The 16,960-nt window shown below is 40.9% G+C and overlaps 1 protein-coding gene across 2 annotated transcripts; it reads right to left on the bottom strand.

Annotated features, from left to right (window-relative positions):
* Positions 1 to 15,299: 15,299 nt before the first annotated feature.
* LOC148103375 (nuclear factor 7, ovary-like) lies at positions 15,300 to 16,725 on the bottom strand. Of its 2 annotated transcripts, XM_087839119.1 has the most exons (3): positions 16,489 to 16,725; positions 16,036 to 16,302; positions 15,300 to 16,002 (listed from the first exon to the last, which is right to left on the bottom strand). In XM_087839119.1, the coding sequence occupies exons 1-3, from the start codon at positions 16,723 to 16,725 to the stop codon at positions 15,334 to 15,336; spliced, it is 1,173 nt and encodes a 390-aa protein (XP_087695245.1). In that variant the 3' UTR covers positions 15,300 to 15,333. The 2 variants fall into 2 exon arrangements, with proteins under 2 accessions (XP_087695245.1, XP_087695244.1); XM_087839118.1 differs by having other exon boundaries at positions 15,300 to 16,725.
* Positions 16,726 to 16,960: the final 235 nt, after the last annotated feature.

Here is a 16,960-nt window from a genome sequence, read left to right as displayed (position 1 = left end):
AAATATTGGCTCAATAGTTTTGAATGCATATTTAGTAAATATGATAACAGTCTCTGATCTGTGTGAGTTTACAGAAATGCTCTTACAAATAACTCACATGTGTTTCTTCCTCTATTTCAAATGAACACCTCTGTGTTCAAACACCAGGAGATGAAGCTTCTTTTTCTTTCTCAGAAACAGACTCGTTAGTGTTAACCACAGAGGACAAACACACAGAACTTAACATGGTGTGAACATCTACAGACAGACTAATATATATTTGACTGATACCATCATGCTGTTAAATGTAAAATCATTTACTCATAATCCAAACTGGGTTTATTTTACACATCATCACCAGTTTCTTAAATCCAGCTACTTTTGCTTCTATGACATAATTAACCTTAATCTAATTTAATGTCAACCTAATTTAACATTAAATCTTAATTCCGTCCAGCTCAGTGTCTCTGACTCCTCCCACTACAACACTGAACAAACCAAGAGCACCAAATGCTGCAGTTCCTCTAATGTCCACTGGAGATTTATAGAGTCAGTCACTCTCCATAGACACTCATGTGAACATGTTCAACTTTACAGCAGAAATAAAAATGTATACAACCTGCTATTAAAAATATATTTGGTCTCTATAGCTAACACACCTTTATAACTCACCTGTTCAAATGTTAATGAGGCTGAAAGTTTGCATTATTAGGGGCGTGGCCTCTTTGAGAGGTGGCTGGACACAGGCTGCTGTAACTGCCAACTGTCTGTTAGGCTTCACCTCAGCCAATTGGACCTCTGGACCATCTTTGTGCTTCGGGGGTATTTTTAATGCAAATGTGTAACCAATACTATGTGGCTCATTGCATAAACAAACATTAGCAGTTCTGGTAAGTTTAAATCTAGGATCTTGTTTTTATGTTACAAAGCTCTATTTAGCAGCTATCAGTGCCTTTCTGTTGACTCCTTACAGTCTATGGAAGCAGCTTGATAACCAAGCTATCTGACACTAGCTAATAAATTAGCACTGCACCCTTTCATCAAAACTAAATCGCTCTTGGCAATAAAGACAAACATGATGTTGCTAAAAATGTTAAGGCTGGAAAAAGCAGTGGAGATTTAAAACAGAGAGATTCAAATCTCCATGTTTGAATGAAGAGAACATACAGTTCACACCTCACCCTGGGCCCCCAAAATGACTTCTGCTTTGTTTGACTGTCTGCTGTTGGTCTGTGATACTTTAATATCAGTGTATGTGAATCATCTTCAGCAGCTTTGTCTGAATATGCTGAAATTTGACGGTGATATAATCATAATTAAATCATAACGAAACCAGATATATCAGGAAGCATCAATGTTTAAAACAAGTGAGAACAAACCCTCAGAAGGAAGGCGTTTGCTGTGGGAATAAGTGCTAAGAAATTTAAAAAAGAAATACAAATCACATTTTTATTTTCCTACTGCAGATTTGCTGCAAAATGCTTTTTTTAATTCCATGTATTGTATGTATTTTTTGAGTTTTTTCATTTCACTTCTACAAAAGAGGCACATAAAAAACACATAAAAAGCATATTTTTTAAGACATGAAACATTTTTATAAAACCATGAAGCTGTGATTCCTTATTAAAGGACACTTTAAAAAATCCATGATGCAATATATGAGTCCTATGGGTCTATGGGTTTTCTCAGTGAGAAAAAAAAGACTTAAGACATGTAAAAATCTGTGGATGTCCTCTGGTCTGAGGTGCTGGGGGGACCAGTTAGAGACCAGCAGCTGGACGTCAGTGGTTGGACTGGTGGACTACTTCAGTGAAGAGTAGACGACGTCTGGCTCTGGTTTAAAGTCTGAACACAAACACACACAGTTCAAACAACAGGAAACATGATTACAAGCTTTGTAGTTCAATCAAGACCTCCAATCTCCACCTCTCTGCATCACACACTCCCAGTTCAGACATTACTGGGAACCAGCTCAGATACAAAGCACAGAGTGTCATGTCTGTGTGTAGGCAGGCAGGAAGAGAGGACCCAAAATGCAGGACTCACTGAGGCGGAAGTAACTCAAAACACACAGCTTTATTGCTGGTAAGAAGCAGAACAGAAAAACACTAAACTGGAAGAACAGAATAACGAGGCAGGTAGGCTGGCTGGCAAACAGAACACACAGAGGAAGCGAGGGTGAACAGACGTTAACGACGCGACACCGAGTAGGGAAGACACAGACACTAAATACAAGAGGTGAACGGAGCGAAGAGGAAACAGCTGGGAGACACGGCTGACGCTGATTACACTGACGAGACAGGGAGAGCACAAAGCTGAACGCACTGACACAGACCTACAAAATAAAACAGGAAGCACACGACAGACAGAGACACAGACTCGTAAACAGACATAATGACGTCACGGACAGACAGAGGGACATACGGGCAGAGAAGAATAAGCACAGGCAACCTAAACCAAACATGAGGGCAAGATAACAAAACCTAAACCAGAAATAATCATCATCGTCATCATCATCATCATCGGATAACTAAAGAATCAGAATATAATTATAATCAAAACAGTATCACCAGAGAATAAGAACTAATCCATAATGCAAAAAGAAACCAAAACATAAGAAACTCAAAATGCTGGGTGAACCGACCCAGGACCGTGACACAGAGCTTCCATATGAATAACATTGTAGTCTAATTCAGATGTTGGTTGATGTTCTGATATAAGATATTCACAGCAATTCACCTTATTTTTACCAACTCAGAGACCTTGTTGTACGACCTTCTCTACTCCGTTAGTACATTTCCCCCAGAAAAGGCCAAGAAAGTCATTTATATCATTTATGGAGGCTTTTGGCTCTTGTGCAGGTTGTCTTCAGACTGTTGATCATCACTGTAACACTGTAACAACAGTCTGTAACATCACTGTAAGTTTGAGTATCTTTAATCTGATATTACATAACAGATGCTGTATTTCTACATTTGAAGTGGACATTTTCTGCCAATTTCCAGCTGCATGTTTTTTTTCTACTACAGTAGCTTTGCATGATTCACAGTTCAGTATAATCCTTCTTTACATGGGGCCTTTGTGCAGCCAACTGTGTTCCCTCCTGTCCCTTTAATCAAAAGTCTCTTCTGATTGGTTGATTAAACAGCATGTGGGTGGGGCTTTAATGGTTGAGATGGACATATTGATACCCTGCCTCTGTGACATCATTCACACACAACAACAAATAAAAATAGACTGTGGTAGAGTGTTTGGAGCACTCTGCTTTCTGAGCTTTTGGCTCACAGATATTATTATTATTATTATTATTATTATTATTATTACTGTGATGATATTTGTTGTATAAAAATGTATTAAAAGTTAATAAAAACGTAATATCATAGTTGTTGTTCAGCATTGTTTCAAGACCAACAGGGTGAATTTAATGAAGCTCACATCTTGCTGCTCTTGGTTCTTTAAGTGAACTAGACAACTTAACAGGAAATCATTTGTCACGGAGAGCTCACAAGTCTGAGCTCGAAGACTGAGCATTGATGTGGTTAGCTTAGCTTAGCATGATGTGTGGAAACAGGTTGTGCGGTTGGGTTGTCTCTGTTAAAGAGCAGTTGTACCTTGGACTCCTCTTTCTGATGGTTTTGTCTCCAATACTGACGTCTTCAGCTCTCACTGCTGAGTAAACCACAGTTGTATAAATCTCAGCAAAATAAAACACATTTAAATTACAGCAGGTATGAAATCTGCACATTTTCTTTATTATTTGTAATGTCTATAAAAACAATCACATGTTTTTTTACAGAGAGCAGCAGGTTTTTGCTTTTTTTCTCATTTTAACACCTCTGAATAAGAGGAACTGCCGGCTTTTGTGTGAAAAAGGAAGCTGGTGTCCACAAAGCTGCCATCTTCTTTCAATACAATCAGACACACTTCATCATGAAGCAAATATGTTGTCCCAACATGAAGAGGTTTCCCTTAAATAGACAAACAATAATCATTAGTTTATTGTGAATGTTGAAAGCTGCAGAAACACAGACAGGTGAGTGTGTCACCTGTGACAGTGATCCAGCTGGATGGAGACTCTCCATGACCGCTGATGTCACACTTGTAGAGGCCTTCATCAGACCTGGAAACATGCTGGATGGTCATGTGACCTGTAGGCTGCTTCCTGATGAGGGAGCCATCTTTATAGAAAGCAGCTGGGAGGTTGGCGGGAGTGGTCTTTGTTTTACAAACATTTTATTTCATCTTTTCACTCATAAATTCATCAGTAACTCTGTGAAACTTCAGACCTGCAGTTGGTCCTCGTGGTGTTTTGAACTTGAATTCAGCCTGATTTGTTTTTCATGTCTTCTCCTCCATCATCAGTTATCAGGAGAGCAGACAGTCAAAGTACAAGAATTCAAACAAACACAGAGATTCTACTTACAGAGCAGACACAGCACAGATGTTTCCTTCATCGTCCTTCTCACTCATTTGAGCTTTTTTTCATTTCTCTCACTGACACCAAGTAAAGCCCGCCCTCTTCCTCTGAGTCTGTTTCTTCCTCTATTTGTACAGAGTTATTGGTGGATTTCTAACCTCTTAATGATTCATGTGATAAATTTATTCCAGAATATGAACTTAGACACTCTGTAGTTCCTCTTTTGTTGCAAAACATTTAAAATTAAGTTGTTTTTTTTTAAGGGTAACACACAGAAACACATAAAACCTTTTGTGCTTTCAAAAGTTAAGAAACCAGCAACGTTGTTTTGACATAATTTGAGGTTAACTGAGATGATTACATGATATTTGAGTTTCTCTGTGATAATCGATAAAGCACATCCTGACATTTATGACTTCATTCACAACAAATCAATTAAAAATATCATTTAAAACGTCGACTCTACTTCAGTCTGCTGTCAGTGTTGCAGCTTAGTTAATGAAACAAACTATAACCAGTATAACCATTTAGTGGACGGCCCCCTGGGGCAGCATGGTGATGCTGTTGTCTACGTTCGTCTTTGTGAGTATTAATATGTTCAGAAACAACTTTTATATGTGTTTACCTGGAGTGAACTGTGATGCTAATGTAACGCACGTGTTAAGCTAGGCTAATCTTTAAGTTTGTCATTAAGATGTGTATTAGCTAGCAGTTTATTTTCACTTTCTGTATGTGTCAGTTACAAATAAGAAATAGCAAGGAGAAGCCTTGAGAGAGGATAAGGCTTTAAAGGATCTTCATTAAAAGCAAGAAAAGCAAGCCTTGTGTGGAAGATCTCGTCTATTTTGTTCGCTAGCTGTCTAGCTTCACATGGTCACGTGTCGTGAGGGCAGCATAACGTATATGATTAAAATTTCGATTATTACATTTAAGTACCTGGGACACTTTATTTATGTGACTCTTGAAGGATAAGGTTGGGTCTAGAATGACCCCAAGATATTGACATTGGTACAATGACAACAAAATCTTTCATATTTTGTTGTCACGGTGATCAGATTTTGTGTATTAAACTCTTGGTTTAAATATATTTGACCTTTGAGTGCTGTTTGCTTTTTATTCTTTCTGTTTGACGTGTTTTATAAGTGTAGAAAATGTGTGTCTGAGTCTGCAGAGGAGCACTGGGCCATCAACGCTCAAATATTGTACTAACATATTTTGTTGGTGGACACAGCTGAAGTTGGTCAGGAACCAGTTACGTACCCTGGCCTCTATCAGACCATGAAGAGGTCAGCACACACAGAGAACTGACTACAATCGTTCCCACACAGTAACATACAGTGTGTCAGCACTGAGATCAGCTCATCTACACCTGCAGGTGACGCTCCTCACAGCTGCTGCTCGTAGTCTTTCTCCACAGTATCACAGGAGGTCTGTTTCATCGCGGTGTCGGCTACATATCAGTCATCTCCAGCTTCTTCCTCCTGCACCATCTACAGATTTAACCCCTTCAGTGAATGTCGGGAATTCCCTTTCTCTACATTTCACAGCTCTGATGTTTCGGGTCTCGGTGTGTCACTCCTCAGACGGAGGTTGTTTCATAATCTTTCTGTGGTTTTATGAAACAATAAGGAAGAACAACTGATTGTTTCACAGTTGTGGGTAGTTTCACATTGTGTTATCAGGCTGCTGAGGATGTTTGTCTGAGTGTTTGTGTTATCAGTCATTGCTGCTGCAGTGTGGTGCTGATGCAGGCCTCACACCGTCACAGGAAGGAGGAAGTGAAACTGACACAGACGGTAAAACCTTCTTGTTACAGCGTTTCTCTCGTCTGCTGGGGATGAAGAATCGTTACACAACACTGACAAGTTATTTTGCATCTGAACAGATGGAAAAATGTTGCATTGGAGCGATTTCATAATCAATGTGACCTTTTGGCCCATGAGGTCAGCTCATTGTTGTCCCCTGTTGGTGATTTTGTGAACTGAGGTTTCATGCAGGTCACACAAAAGTCTGGAAGTTTAAATAAGAAGGAATAAACATCGTTATATTTTTAACATTTTATGTTCAGTGTTTTCAGAGAGCCTGACATCACATGAAGAGTTCAGATTCAGTGTTTATTAACTTTTATTTCTTTATTCTTTGCTTGTTTGTTTTTGTTTCCACAGTAAAAAGTGTCACACTAAGTGGACGTCGACCTCTTCTTATTAAGTCGTACAGGTTCCAGTTATCATCCAGGTAAGAATTACAGAGTCAAGTGCTGTGTCAGTTTACCGATAAAGAGAACACGAATTACAAAGTAGAAAAGAACTGCAAATTAATAACGCCAAAGGTGGCGGCTCTGAAGTAGTCTCGGCAGCTAGAGGGCAGCACATACGCCCACATGGCCCTTCATACATGTTTTAGTGGTTCACAAAAGGTCTGTTTATTTACTTATTATGCTGCTTGCCCTTTTTAAACCACTTCCTGCCTGGATGTTGGAACCACAGCTCCCGACATGTTGGTACCATCAATTCAAAATAAGCTGAATTATTATATGAAACACAAAAGGAATCTCAGTTTAAAGATTTGATATGTTTTACATGTTTAACTGTAAGTAAACTTATGAGATGTGCAGATCATTGCATTCTTTACTTTTCCCACTGAGAGAAAACTGCACAACAGTCGGGTCGAAAACACATTTTAGTTTTTAATAAGTAACCTTTGACACCTAACCTGTACTTTGTTACCTCTTAAATGAAGCCCCTGTATCAGGTGTTTATCTGGCTGTACTGAGATGTTGTCATGGTAATTTCATTTTGCAGCTGTGACAAAGATGGACGAGGCAGGTAAACACTACTCAGATGTGATGCCATGTGTGAAATTTAAGAAAATGAAATTATAAAACCATCACAATTACAACAGAGTTCAGTGCAGGTTGGAACTGTCCACCCATGTCAACATACTAATAGAAAAACATCAAGCTAGCTAAACTACAGCCACATCTTAAAGATGTAAAAGCCTGGATGACTTTAGTTAGAGAGGAAAGGTTATGATGGTTTGGACGTGTGCAGAGGAGGGAGAGTGGATATCCTGGACAAAGGGTGGTGAAGATGGAGCTGCAGGCAGGAGGAAAAGAGAAATACAACAGAGGGTTGGTTAAAAGGAGGAGGATGCAGGGATGGAGGCTGACGAGTCACTATGGAGACCAGTAAAGGGAACATCCAAAAGAAAAGGAAGGAATTCACAGAAAACTGAGGTTACTGTAAAAATCTCAACAACCAAACATGATGCACAGCCAGATATTTCCTCTGGATGCAGTAGCGGTTTTAGATACGGGCGACATGGGCGGTTGCCCGGGGCGTTGACCCGGTCAACATGGGACGGCAACAAAAAAAAAAAAAAAATGCTCGTACTCTTGCTGCCCCAACATCAGCCAGCGCATATTGGGAATGGCAGAGGCACAATCAGAATCAGAATACTTTATTAATCTCTAAGGAAATTATGTGGGTTACAGTTGCTTCAAGAAGAAATGGTAAAAATAGCAACAGTAACAGACTAAACTCCAAACATTATGTTACAGATTTTAATATTAATTAGTCATTGTCAATTGTTGATTTGTCCTGTTCTCATTGTATGACGTATTATGATGGCTGTTTGGTAGCCGTTTGCATACTATGTATACTCTCTCTCTTCATATGTGTACAACAGCTTTATGTTAATGTACAATCCTTAATATGTTTTGCCTGCCAAACAGGCTAGGACCGCCACTGAACACAGTCATTAAGTTGTCGTCACATTGTGAATGTTGAAACCTGCAGAAACACAGACAGGTGAGTGTGTCACCTGTGACAGTGATCCAGCTGTTAGTGAGGGGAGGGGCTGTGTGTCTGTGAAGGTGTGTCTCAGCTGGAGGAGCCAAAGATGACGTGATGTAGTGATGGTAAATTTGATTCTTTTTACTGAATCGAGTTTTAATGAGTCACTCACCAAAGTGAATCGGGTTTTTGAGTCATTTGATTCACTGAGTCAGTTGACCAGAGAGTGCAAAAAATTTAGCACAGGAGGGAGGGGGTGAGTAGCTCAAATGTCCTGTTAGCATGTTAGCAGAGCGATGCTACTGTGAACCGAGGAGCTATTTTCTTGATGTGAGCTTCTACTCAGGGTTTTTTCTTCCAGTTCAGAGCAGAAATACTTTTGTTAATAAACTGGCTGTTGTTCCCCCCCTCAATTTTAATTATAAGCTAGATATATTTCTACTAAGCGAATTAGTTTGCTAACAGACACAGGGATGAGTCAGTTGGGCTTGTGAATCATGATTCACGAGTCAGTAAAGTGATTCTCGAGTATTGAACGGTTAGAATAAAGTAAATACGCTTCAGTTTTAAAAGACAACGCCACTCTGGGAATTTCACCCAGAGAATAATCAGTAACACTAATCACCACGAAGGCAGTTAGGTTTGTTATACTCAGTACAGAGACGAGGTTCAATAATAAGACAAATTGACAATTTATTAACAATTATTTAAAACACCGTATAAAAGCACAGTCATAAAAATCCATGTCCAAATATGCTTAAAAATATATTCAGAGCTGAGGCTTACCAGTGGAGGGGCAGGGATGCCACGCACCAACTCAAAAAAAGAAAACACACCACGACACAAGTGCAACACAAAAATCACACACACTAATAACTAAACAAGGCAGGTGTGTACACTCAAAGGATCCCACCACCAAGGCACCCTAGTCTCCTCTACGTCGGCACTCCGCATCTGAATAAAAGAACCAAAGAAAACTTTAATATATTACAACAAAACTAATGTAGCGCTGGGGGATCACCCTACTGCAGGACCACACTGGTGATCTGCAGCTATAAAAAGGGCCTCCCACCAGTGGTGTAACAAAAATCCAAACTACAAATCAAAACGTACAATCTGGATAAAACTTTAAAATCTGGAGCAAACTGAATCGCCGTATTGCTCCAACTAGCCGTCTGCCCGACTACAAGTTAATCATACGGTCAGTCAATATGTACGCCAGCTGACTCCCATAACCGGCGTGCATATGGCCGCTGTCCACGCTGACGTCCACTTTAAAAAGCTGACAGCAGCAGGAAAAGAAACTTCGCAACGGGAACAGACGGTAAAAGCAAAGCAAAGCAGCAGCACCTCAGTTAGCGTGGCGTTGCGTAAAACTAAGGCCCACACTTCCTGCAAACCATGATAATTACTATAAAACAAACAATAAAAGGCAGGGATCGTGACGAAATTAAATTACGTACCGAGTAAACCCGTGTCATGAAACATGAACAGGGGCTCATAGGAGGCTTCCACAGCTATGACCTAAAAACAATATCTGTTTACCACCAAGTAAGGTAATGCACACACTACAATGAGTAAACACCTACCAGCCGCGATGGAGGCTTCAGAATGATCTCTGCAACACCAAGGGGAAGTCAGGTGACCAAAAAGGAGATCACAGGTAAGCGATCCAGGAATGCTCAAATGGCCACTATTTATACTAGCGCCCCCTAATGCGCCAGGCTGAAAGTGGGTTGAACCAAGGAATAACATTCCTCCTGCCACATAGACATATTAACTTTCAAATGAAATCAACAGATTTGCTCATGTGTGTCAGCTTCACACACACTTGAAAATAAGAAAACGATTATTTTAATTTTTTTTAAAAACGGTCTAAATTCTTTCATCTTTAATAAAATCATCAGCGTTGCTGCTTTACCAGGTGTAACTATGAAGTTTAACATCCAGGCATCTATAAAAACAGAAGTTATTAAATTTAACGGAGTTAGAAGTTAACAGGAAGTTAGCTCGCCAGTTTACACCTAAACATTTCATACCATGTTCTGACTGAGAGATTTTTGAAACTAATTCAAACGTACAGCTCTGCTATCACTTCCAACATAAATGAAGACAGAAAACTAAACAGCAGTGGCGTTTGCAGGGTTACTGAAGTTGGACTACCTGGTATATAATGTTGTGCTACGTGATTGCTAGCGACACAGCTATGTTAGCATAACATTAGCACAGTGAGGTACATTAGTGGGTACTCCCATTTCCACTGGGAGTACCCACTAAACAACGGCCACCAGGCAAAAGCAATGGTTATGACTCAATCAGAGTGAACCCCGCCCCCTGACTTGGCCACCTGATGGGTGAGGCTGACAGATAAAATAAATTCTTGAAGACAGCCGCAGGGCCAGGACTGCCAAAATGAATTAAATAAATACATAAATAAACTTAAATAATTAAGTAAATGTGTCAATTTATTAAATTTGGAAATAATTGAATGAATAATTTATTGACATTTTAAATGAAATGAATGGGCATTTCATTAATTATTGTAATGTTTATTTAATTAATTAATTAATTCCAATTTTAATTAATTAATGTAACATTTAATTAATTATTTAATGGTGGATTAAATTAATTGATTTTGGTACTCCTGGCCCACCACACTACGGCCCCTAGAAGACTGTGGTTACTGGTGTCTCTAGCTTCACATGTCGCAGATCAGAATCACTGCTTTGATTCCCGGTGGGTGTGCTGCTGAGTGGTGAACAACTGTTAGACACATGAACGGGTTGGTTGTGTACCGGGGGATTCTGTTTAGGACTACGCTTCCTCCTCATGTTCCCGGCTGTCAGGGACAATCTGCCAGAGGTAACGCTACCTTTGGCTGCACAGCCACAGTTTTTTGTGAAGCCAAGTGTTCAGTACAGAGCTACAAATAGACTAGATTTATTAAAAGTGTCTTTATTGCTAAAGAGGCCGAGGAGTAACTAAACATCCGAAACACTGAGCAGGAAAGTGCAGGAGGGACAGGTGCAGAGGCCATGCAAACCCATATGGAAAAGAGAACTTATAAAAGATTTGCATCAGATGTGGCCTACTTCATATAGTGAATCATATAAGGCTTACATGATTCACTCATGAAAGTGGCCACTTTCTCGTTACTTTCATATATTGTTTTAATAAGTATCCAAAACATTCAAGTTTCATTATATAATTTTTCAAGAGATCTTATATCTGTTTTCACTCTTGTATGCTTTTCATACAAGTTTCACACAAGACAGATACAAACTTTATCAGATTTATATATATCTTTTCTATATGGGTAGAACTTGACTGCATGCAGAGGTGGAACCCCTAACCCTACTCAAGTAAATTTGAATAAATGTAAGTCAATGGAAGTGTTTGGAAAAATGTTCTTCTAAAAACACTTTTATTTAGTTCATTCACTCATGAGCTGCTGTAACATGAATCAAAAGGGTGATTTGACACCTCAGCATGCAGTCACGTTCTATAGAGTTTTGCTAATGACCTAATCATTTTATTCAGGTGTGTTGCAGCAGGGACACATTCAAAAGTTTCAGGACACCGGCCCTTGAGGCCTGCAGTTGGAGACCCATGCTCTTAGTGCTTCTTATGGTGTGTTCACACCGAACGCGATAGACGCGAACGAAAACGCCCCAAACGCACCTAATTTGACGCGTGCACATTCGCACCTCAACGCGTGTCCAAGAAAAATCCATCGCGTCTCAAAATTGCATATTTTGACGCGCGTGAACCGGAAATGTGGGAGGAAGTTGTGCCAGACCGGTATCTTTGCTAGATGGCAGCTGTGGAGCTAGCGTTTGAAGAGAGAGTCTCCCTTCTCCCGTTGTGGTCCTACAATAAAGCTGCCTTTTCAGTTAAATTCCCATATGAGAGTCCTGCATTTGGGTCCGTCCTCCTGCCAGCCACACAGCCAACTGCGACAATCACAGACCAAATTTATCTACCGGCTTGACTGGCGGCTGCAAAACATTGCAAGATAATCTTGGTCAGGTATTCTTCCTGTCCACAACTTTACCACGAGTGTTGTTATATCAATTTGGAGGGATGACTCTATTATCTATATAGTCCACTTTGGATGGTCTGATTTAGAAGAGACGATTTCCAAGAGTTGAAGTGGGGCTTCCTGACAGAAACACAATTCAAAATCTATTTTGTTTGACAGGGAGATGATGGATTAAATATCACAAGGATAGAATAATCCTTTAATTGTCCAACAAGGGGAAATTTGGGTGTAACAGCAGCAAGAAAACACAAATACAAACAAACAGTACACAAGACACAGAACAGAAACATACACAATTCTTACATATTTACATGAAGGACAATGGTTACCAAAAACTGAGTACCATACTGTTGTTAAATTAAATTAAATTAAATACAGATAAGAGGCAACCCTGGTTATAGTGTGAATCGGTTGATAAAATAGAGCAAGAAACAGCGCTGATGTAAACATCTGTGTTTGTTGGGAGCAGTTCTGATTGTACAGTCTGACAGCTGCAGGGAGGAAGGAGCTGCAGAAACGCTCCTTCATGCATCGAGGATGCAGCAGTCTGTCACTGAAGGAGCTCTGCAGTTCAGCAACATCTACATGCATGGGGTGGGAGACTCTGTCCATCAGAGATGTTATTTTGGCCAGAGTCCTTCTGTCTCCCACCACCTGCACTGGGTCCAGGGTGCATCCCAGAACAGAGCTGGCCTTCCTGATGAGTTTATCCAACCTCTTCCTCTCAGCTGCTGATAAACTGCTGCTCCAACATACAACACTGTAAAAAATGACAGATGCCACCACAGAGTCATAGAAGGTCTTTAAAAGCGCTCCCTGGACTCCAAATGACCTCAGCCGCCTCAGCAGGTAGAGTCTGCTCTGACCCTTCCTGTAAAGAGCTTCATCCCTGTACTTATACTTTTGTGTTGCTCTCTCATCACATTTTCATTATTCTCATCACTGCTTAAAACAACACACATCTCTCTCTCTGTTTTTTTTAACTGTCCTTTCTCCAAAACAGAAAGTAGCATTACAGCTGTTTCAGGCTGAGAAACACCAAACACTCTTCGTATTATCATTCATATGTCATCCACACAACTATTTTATTTCTTTTTGTCCACTGGGCAGGTGACCTGCAGAATCATGTCTGCCCCAGCTGGATACCTTTTCACACACACCGTGACCTCAGACACGCTCACAATCACTTCTGCTTAGAGCACAATTTCACTTCATTCGTCAGACTTCTTTTAAGTTTGCAGCAGGCAACGTGACTGAGTATTGTGTCAAGATAAGTAGGAAGACCACGCTATAATGGACAGTTTAAGGAAAAGGTCAACTTTACAAGGAATCTTTTTGTTTTGTGTTTTGACAGAAAGATGAGACGTTTGATGTCTTTGAAGTCTGAGCTCTGGGCTTGAGTCACAATGTGGTTTGGTTAGCTTAGCTTAGCATGATGGCTGTAAACAGGGGGAGCAGCTAGCTTGTCTCTGTCCACAGTCAAAGATAAAGAGCAGCTGTACCTGGGCCTCCTTGTTCTGATGGTTGTTTGTCCATAACGGACGTCTTCAGTTCTCACTGCTGAGTAGACCACAGCTGAATCAATCTCTGTGCAATAAACACATTAAAATTACTGCAACAGTGCTGTGATATTATTACACTACAGCGATGGAGACATTTCATTCTGTTCTTTTAAGCTTATTAAAAGCATTCAATGGTGTCTTTTTATAAATTTATAAATAGCAGCAACTTTTCACAGTTTTTATTTTTAATCTTAACACCTCTGCAAAACAGTGAGAACAAAGAAACCAGGAAGTTTCTGAGAAAAAGAAGAAGGACGACCACAGAGCTGCAGACTGATGCACTTTTACCACAGAGCATGAAGGAAACATGCAGGACCAGTGTTATCAGCCAAACCCAAACACACTGCAGCAAGAAGCTCCATCAAGTCACTGATGGATATAAAGGACGTTTTATCTGTTCAGTCTCTTCATATGTCTCATGTTCACATGTTCCATATCTTAACTGTGTGTACCGACAAACACGCATGTGTGGGCCTCGTCTGAGCCCTGACATTTATGGCTCAGTCACAGCACTGCTGAATGTGATGTCATCCAACAACAAATACCTGCTGTAGAGCTGCAACAAAGTCCTTCTAGAAGCAAATCCACCCACTCTGTCTACGTGGCTGTGGACACAATTTAAACACTGAGGCTTCAAAATGCAGCATCTACAACACTCACTCTGCCTCCATCCAGCCTTTATTTAGATTTGATGCATCAGTCTCCATGGTGATGAGTACAATTGGCAGCTGAAACTGTTGTGAACTTCTCCATGAGTCATATTTCCTGTTTCAGAGCTGCTGATTGGCTCTTTGGGCCCTTTACCTTCAGGAGTCATGGACGAAGCACTGAAGTCGTTCACAGAGAGAAGTGTGAACTGATCAAGCAAAGAAACTGAAACATTTCAAACAGAAGAAACTGAACTGTTTCCTAATTCCTGTGACTCTGACCTTTGACCTGTGTGTTTATTATCTTTATTATTTTTTAAATCTTTGATGTTTGATGTTTCCATTTGAATCCCCCTGAAGATCCTGACAGTGAAGCACGTACATAATACTCCAGCCTTTCAACTCTGAGCTTATTTAGTTCTATTAATACACTGAAATCTCATTTGTGTCATGAAGAAAGTCTTTAATCAAACAGAATTCAAAGATCAGAAACATTTCATATATGGAGTTAAACATGAATCATTGTTTCAACAATAGATTTATTGTTGTCAGAAACAGACAAGAAGACAACAACAAACTGCTCCTCCCATTCAACACATGTCAGTCCATATCCCAGCAAACGAAATCATCTCCATTTACACATCAAATAGAAACGTGAATCACTTGTAATGATTAGAAACTTGATAGAATTTCAAATCTAGTTTGGGGAGTCATTCAGTGAGAAACAGTGAAATGATTTTCCATGTGAAAAGGTGGACAGCAGAAACAGAAAGAAACAGTGAGAACTAAAAGAGAAACAAAGAGCTTTGGAACAACGAGGCAGCAGGAGGACAGCTGCAGTTTAACAGCTTCAATTCACTGACAGGAAACAACATTAGAAATATCATCATCCTCAACTCATCTGCTGCACTGACACTGACACCTTCAACGGACACACCTTCACTTCATAACCAGTGTTAATGTATGGAAACATCCTGTGAGTGAAAGTGTGTGTGAAGGTGTGTATGTGTGTGTTAGTATCAGGATCAGAGAACGACAGCTTTCCTCTGTTCCAGTCCAGATTCACTCTGATCCTCTGGAGCTTCTTCTGGACTGAGAGAGCAGTGAGAGGAGCTGGTGGTGAGTCTGCTGAGTATTTACCTCTATTGAAAAATATTCTCCATAATCCAGACCGTATGCTTCCCTTCCTCTGCACAGACTCTGCTAACACACCCAGTGCCCACCATGTACTGTCTCCAACTTCAACATCCCAGCTGTGAGTCCCTGAGTTAAAGCCCTCAGAGCCCAGGACAGAGATGTAATCATCAATCCTCTCTGGATTATCAGGAAGCTGCTGCTTCTCTCCTCCTCCTCTCACACTGGTCAGATCTTCAGACAGGATGAGTTTTGGATTTGCAGTGTTTGGGTCCAGAATGAGAGGAGTGTAGGACACCATGTCCTTCATGTTGTTCCAGATGTTGAAGGTCAGGTTGCCCAGGTGTTTGGCCTGGTCTATCAGAGCTCCTGAGGGCAGCTGTGGATCATCCAGCAGGGGGCAGCGCTGGACTCTTTCCACTGCAGCCTTGTAGTTGTGCAGGAATGAGACGTCTTCAGCTCTCAGCTCCTCCTCTGTGGCTCTGACTGTGTCTGAAAGAGCTGCTATCTCTCTGCTCAGAGCCTCCATCTTCTCCTTCATCATCCCACTCTTCTGCTCCTCTTCCTCCCTCAGTGCAGCCAGCCTGGCCTCCTCTTCCTCTGCTAGAAACTGCTGAAGCTTCTTAAACTGCTCCTTAATCTGCCTCTCTGTGTGTCGGGCCTGGACCTTAATGTGTTCTGCTGTTTGATCAAACTTCACTTGAACTTCTTCACAAACCTTTAACTTCTTCTTTAAGGGCTCCAGAGTTTCCTGAAGTTCCTTCTTGTGTTGTTGTGCAGCTTCATCGATGGGTCTGAATCTGTGATTGGTGTGTTTTTCTGAGGCACAGCAGACGAGACACACTGGCTGCTGATGGTCCAGACAGAAGAGTTTGAGTTTCTCAGAGTGCAGACTGCAGAGAGCCTCTGAAGCTCTCTGATCTCTCTCCTGTAAGAACGACTCACACAGGTTCCTTAAAGCCAGACATAAAGGTGGTTCATCCCTTGAAGATCTTCTCTTACAAACTGGACACTCGTGTGTTGGTCTCTCTCTCCACCATCTCTTCAGACAGTCTTTACAGAAGCTGTGGCTACATGACAGAATAACAGGATCTCTGAAGACCTCCTGACAGACCGGACAGCAGAGATCCTCCTCTGATCTGGAAGCCATTGAGTCTGTGAGTGAAGCTGAAAACAGCAGACAGGAAGTACAGTCAGTCCTGGCTCCCCTCCCTCCTCTACCACCTTCACTGAAACTTCCTTTGAGTCGTGTTTTTGCTCAAACTCACCTTCAGTGTGTGGAGCGTCAGCAGCTTGAAGCAGCAGTGTTGGAGTTTTCCACTTTTCTCTCCTGTAGCTGGACTCACTCAGAGGAAGCTGCTAGTTTGGTCCAACGATAAGTGTGA

Source organism: Neolamprologus brichardi, chromosome 3, assembly GCF_056152115.1.
Source record: "Neolamprologus brichardi isolate AB-2024 chromosome 3, ASM5615211v1, whole genome shotgun sequence".
Taxonomy (NCBI): Eukaryota; Metazoa; Chordata; class Actinopteri; order Cichliformes; family Cichlidae; genus Neolamprologus; species Neolamprologus brichardi.
Note: the sequence above shows the minus strand (reverse complement) of the source record. Positions and strands in the feature narration are given on the sequence as shown.

What these genes read in the sequence shown, in the direction of transcription:
- LOC148103375 (XM_087839118.1), bottom strand. Translation starts at nt 16,725, where the DNA reads ATGGCTTCCAGATCAGAGGAGGATCTCTGCTGTCCGGTCTGTCAGGAG.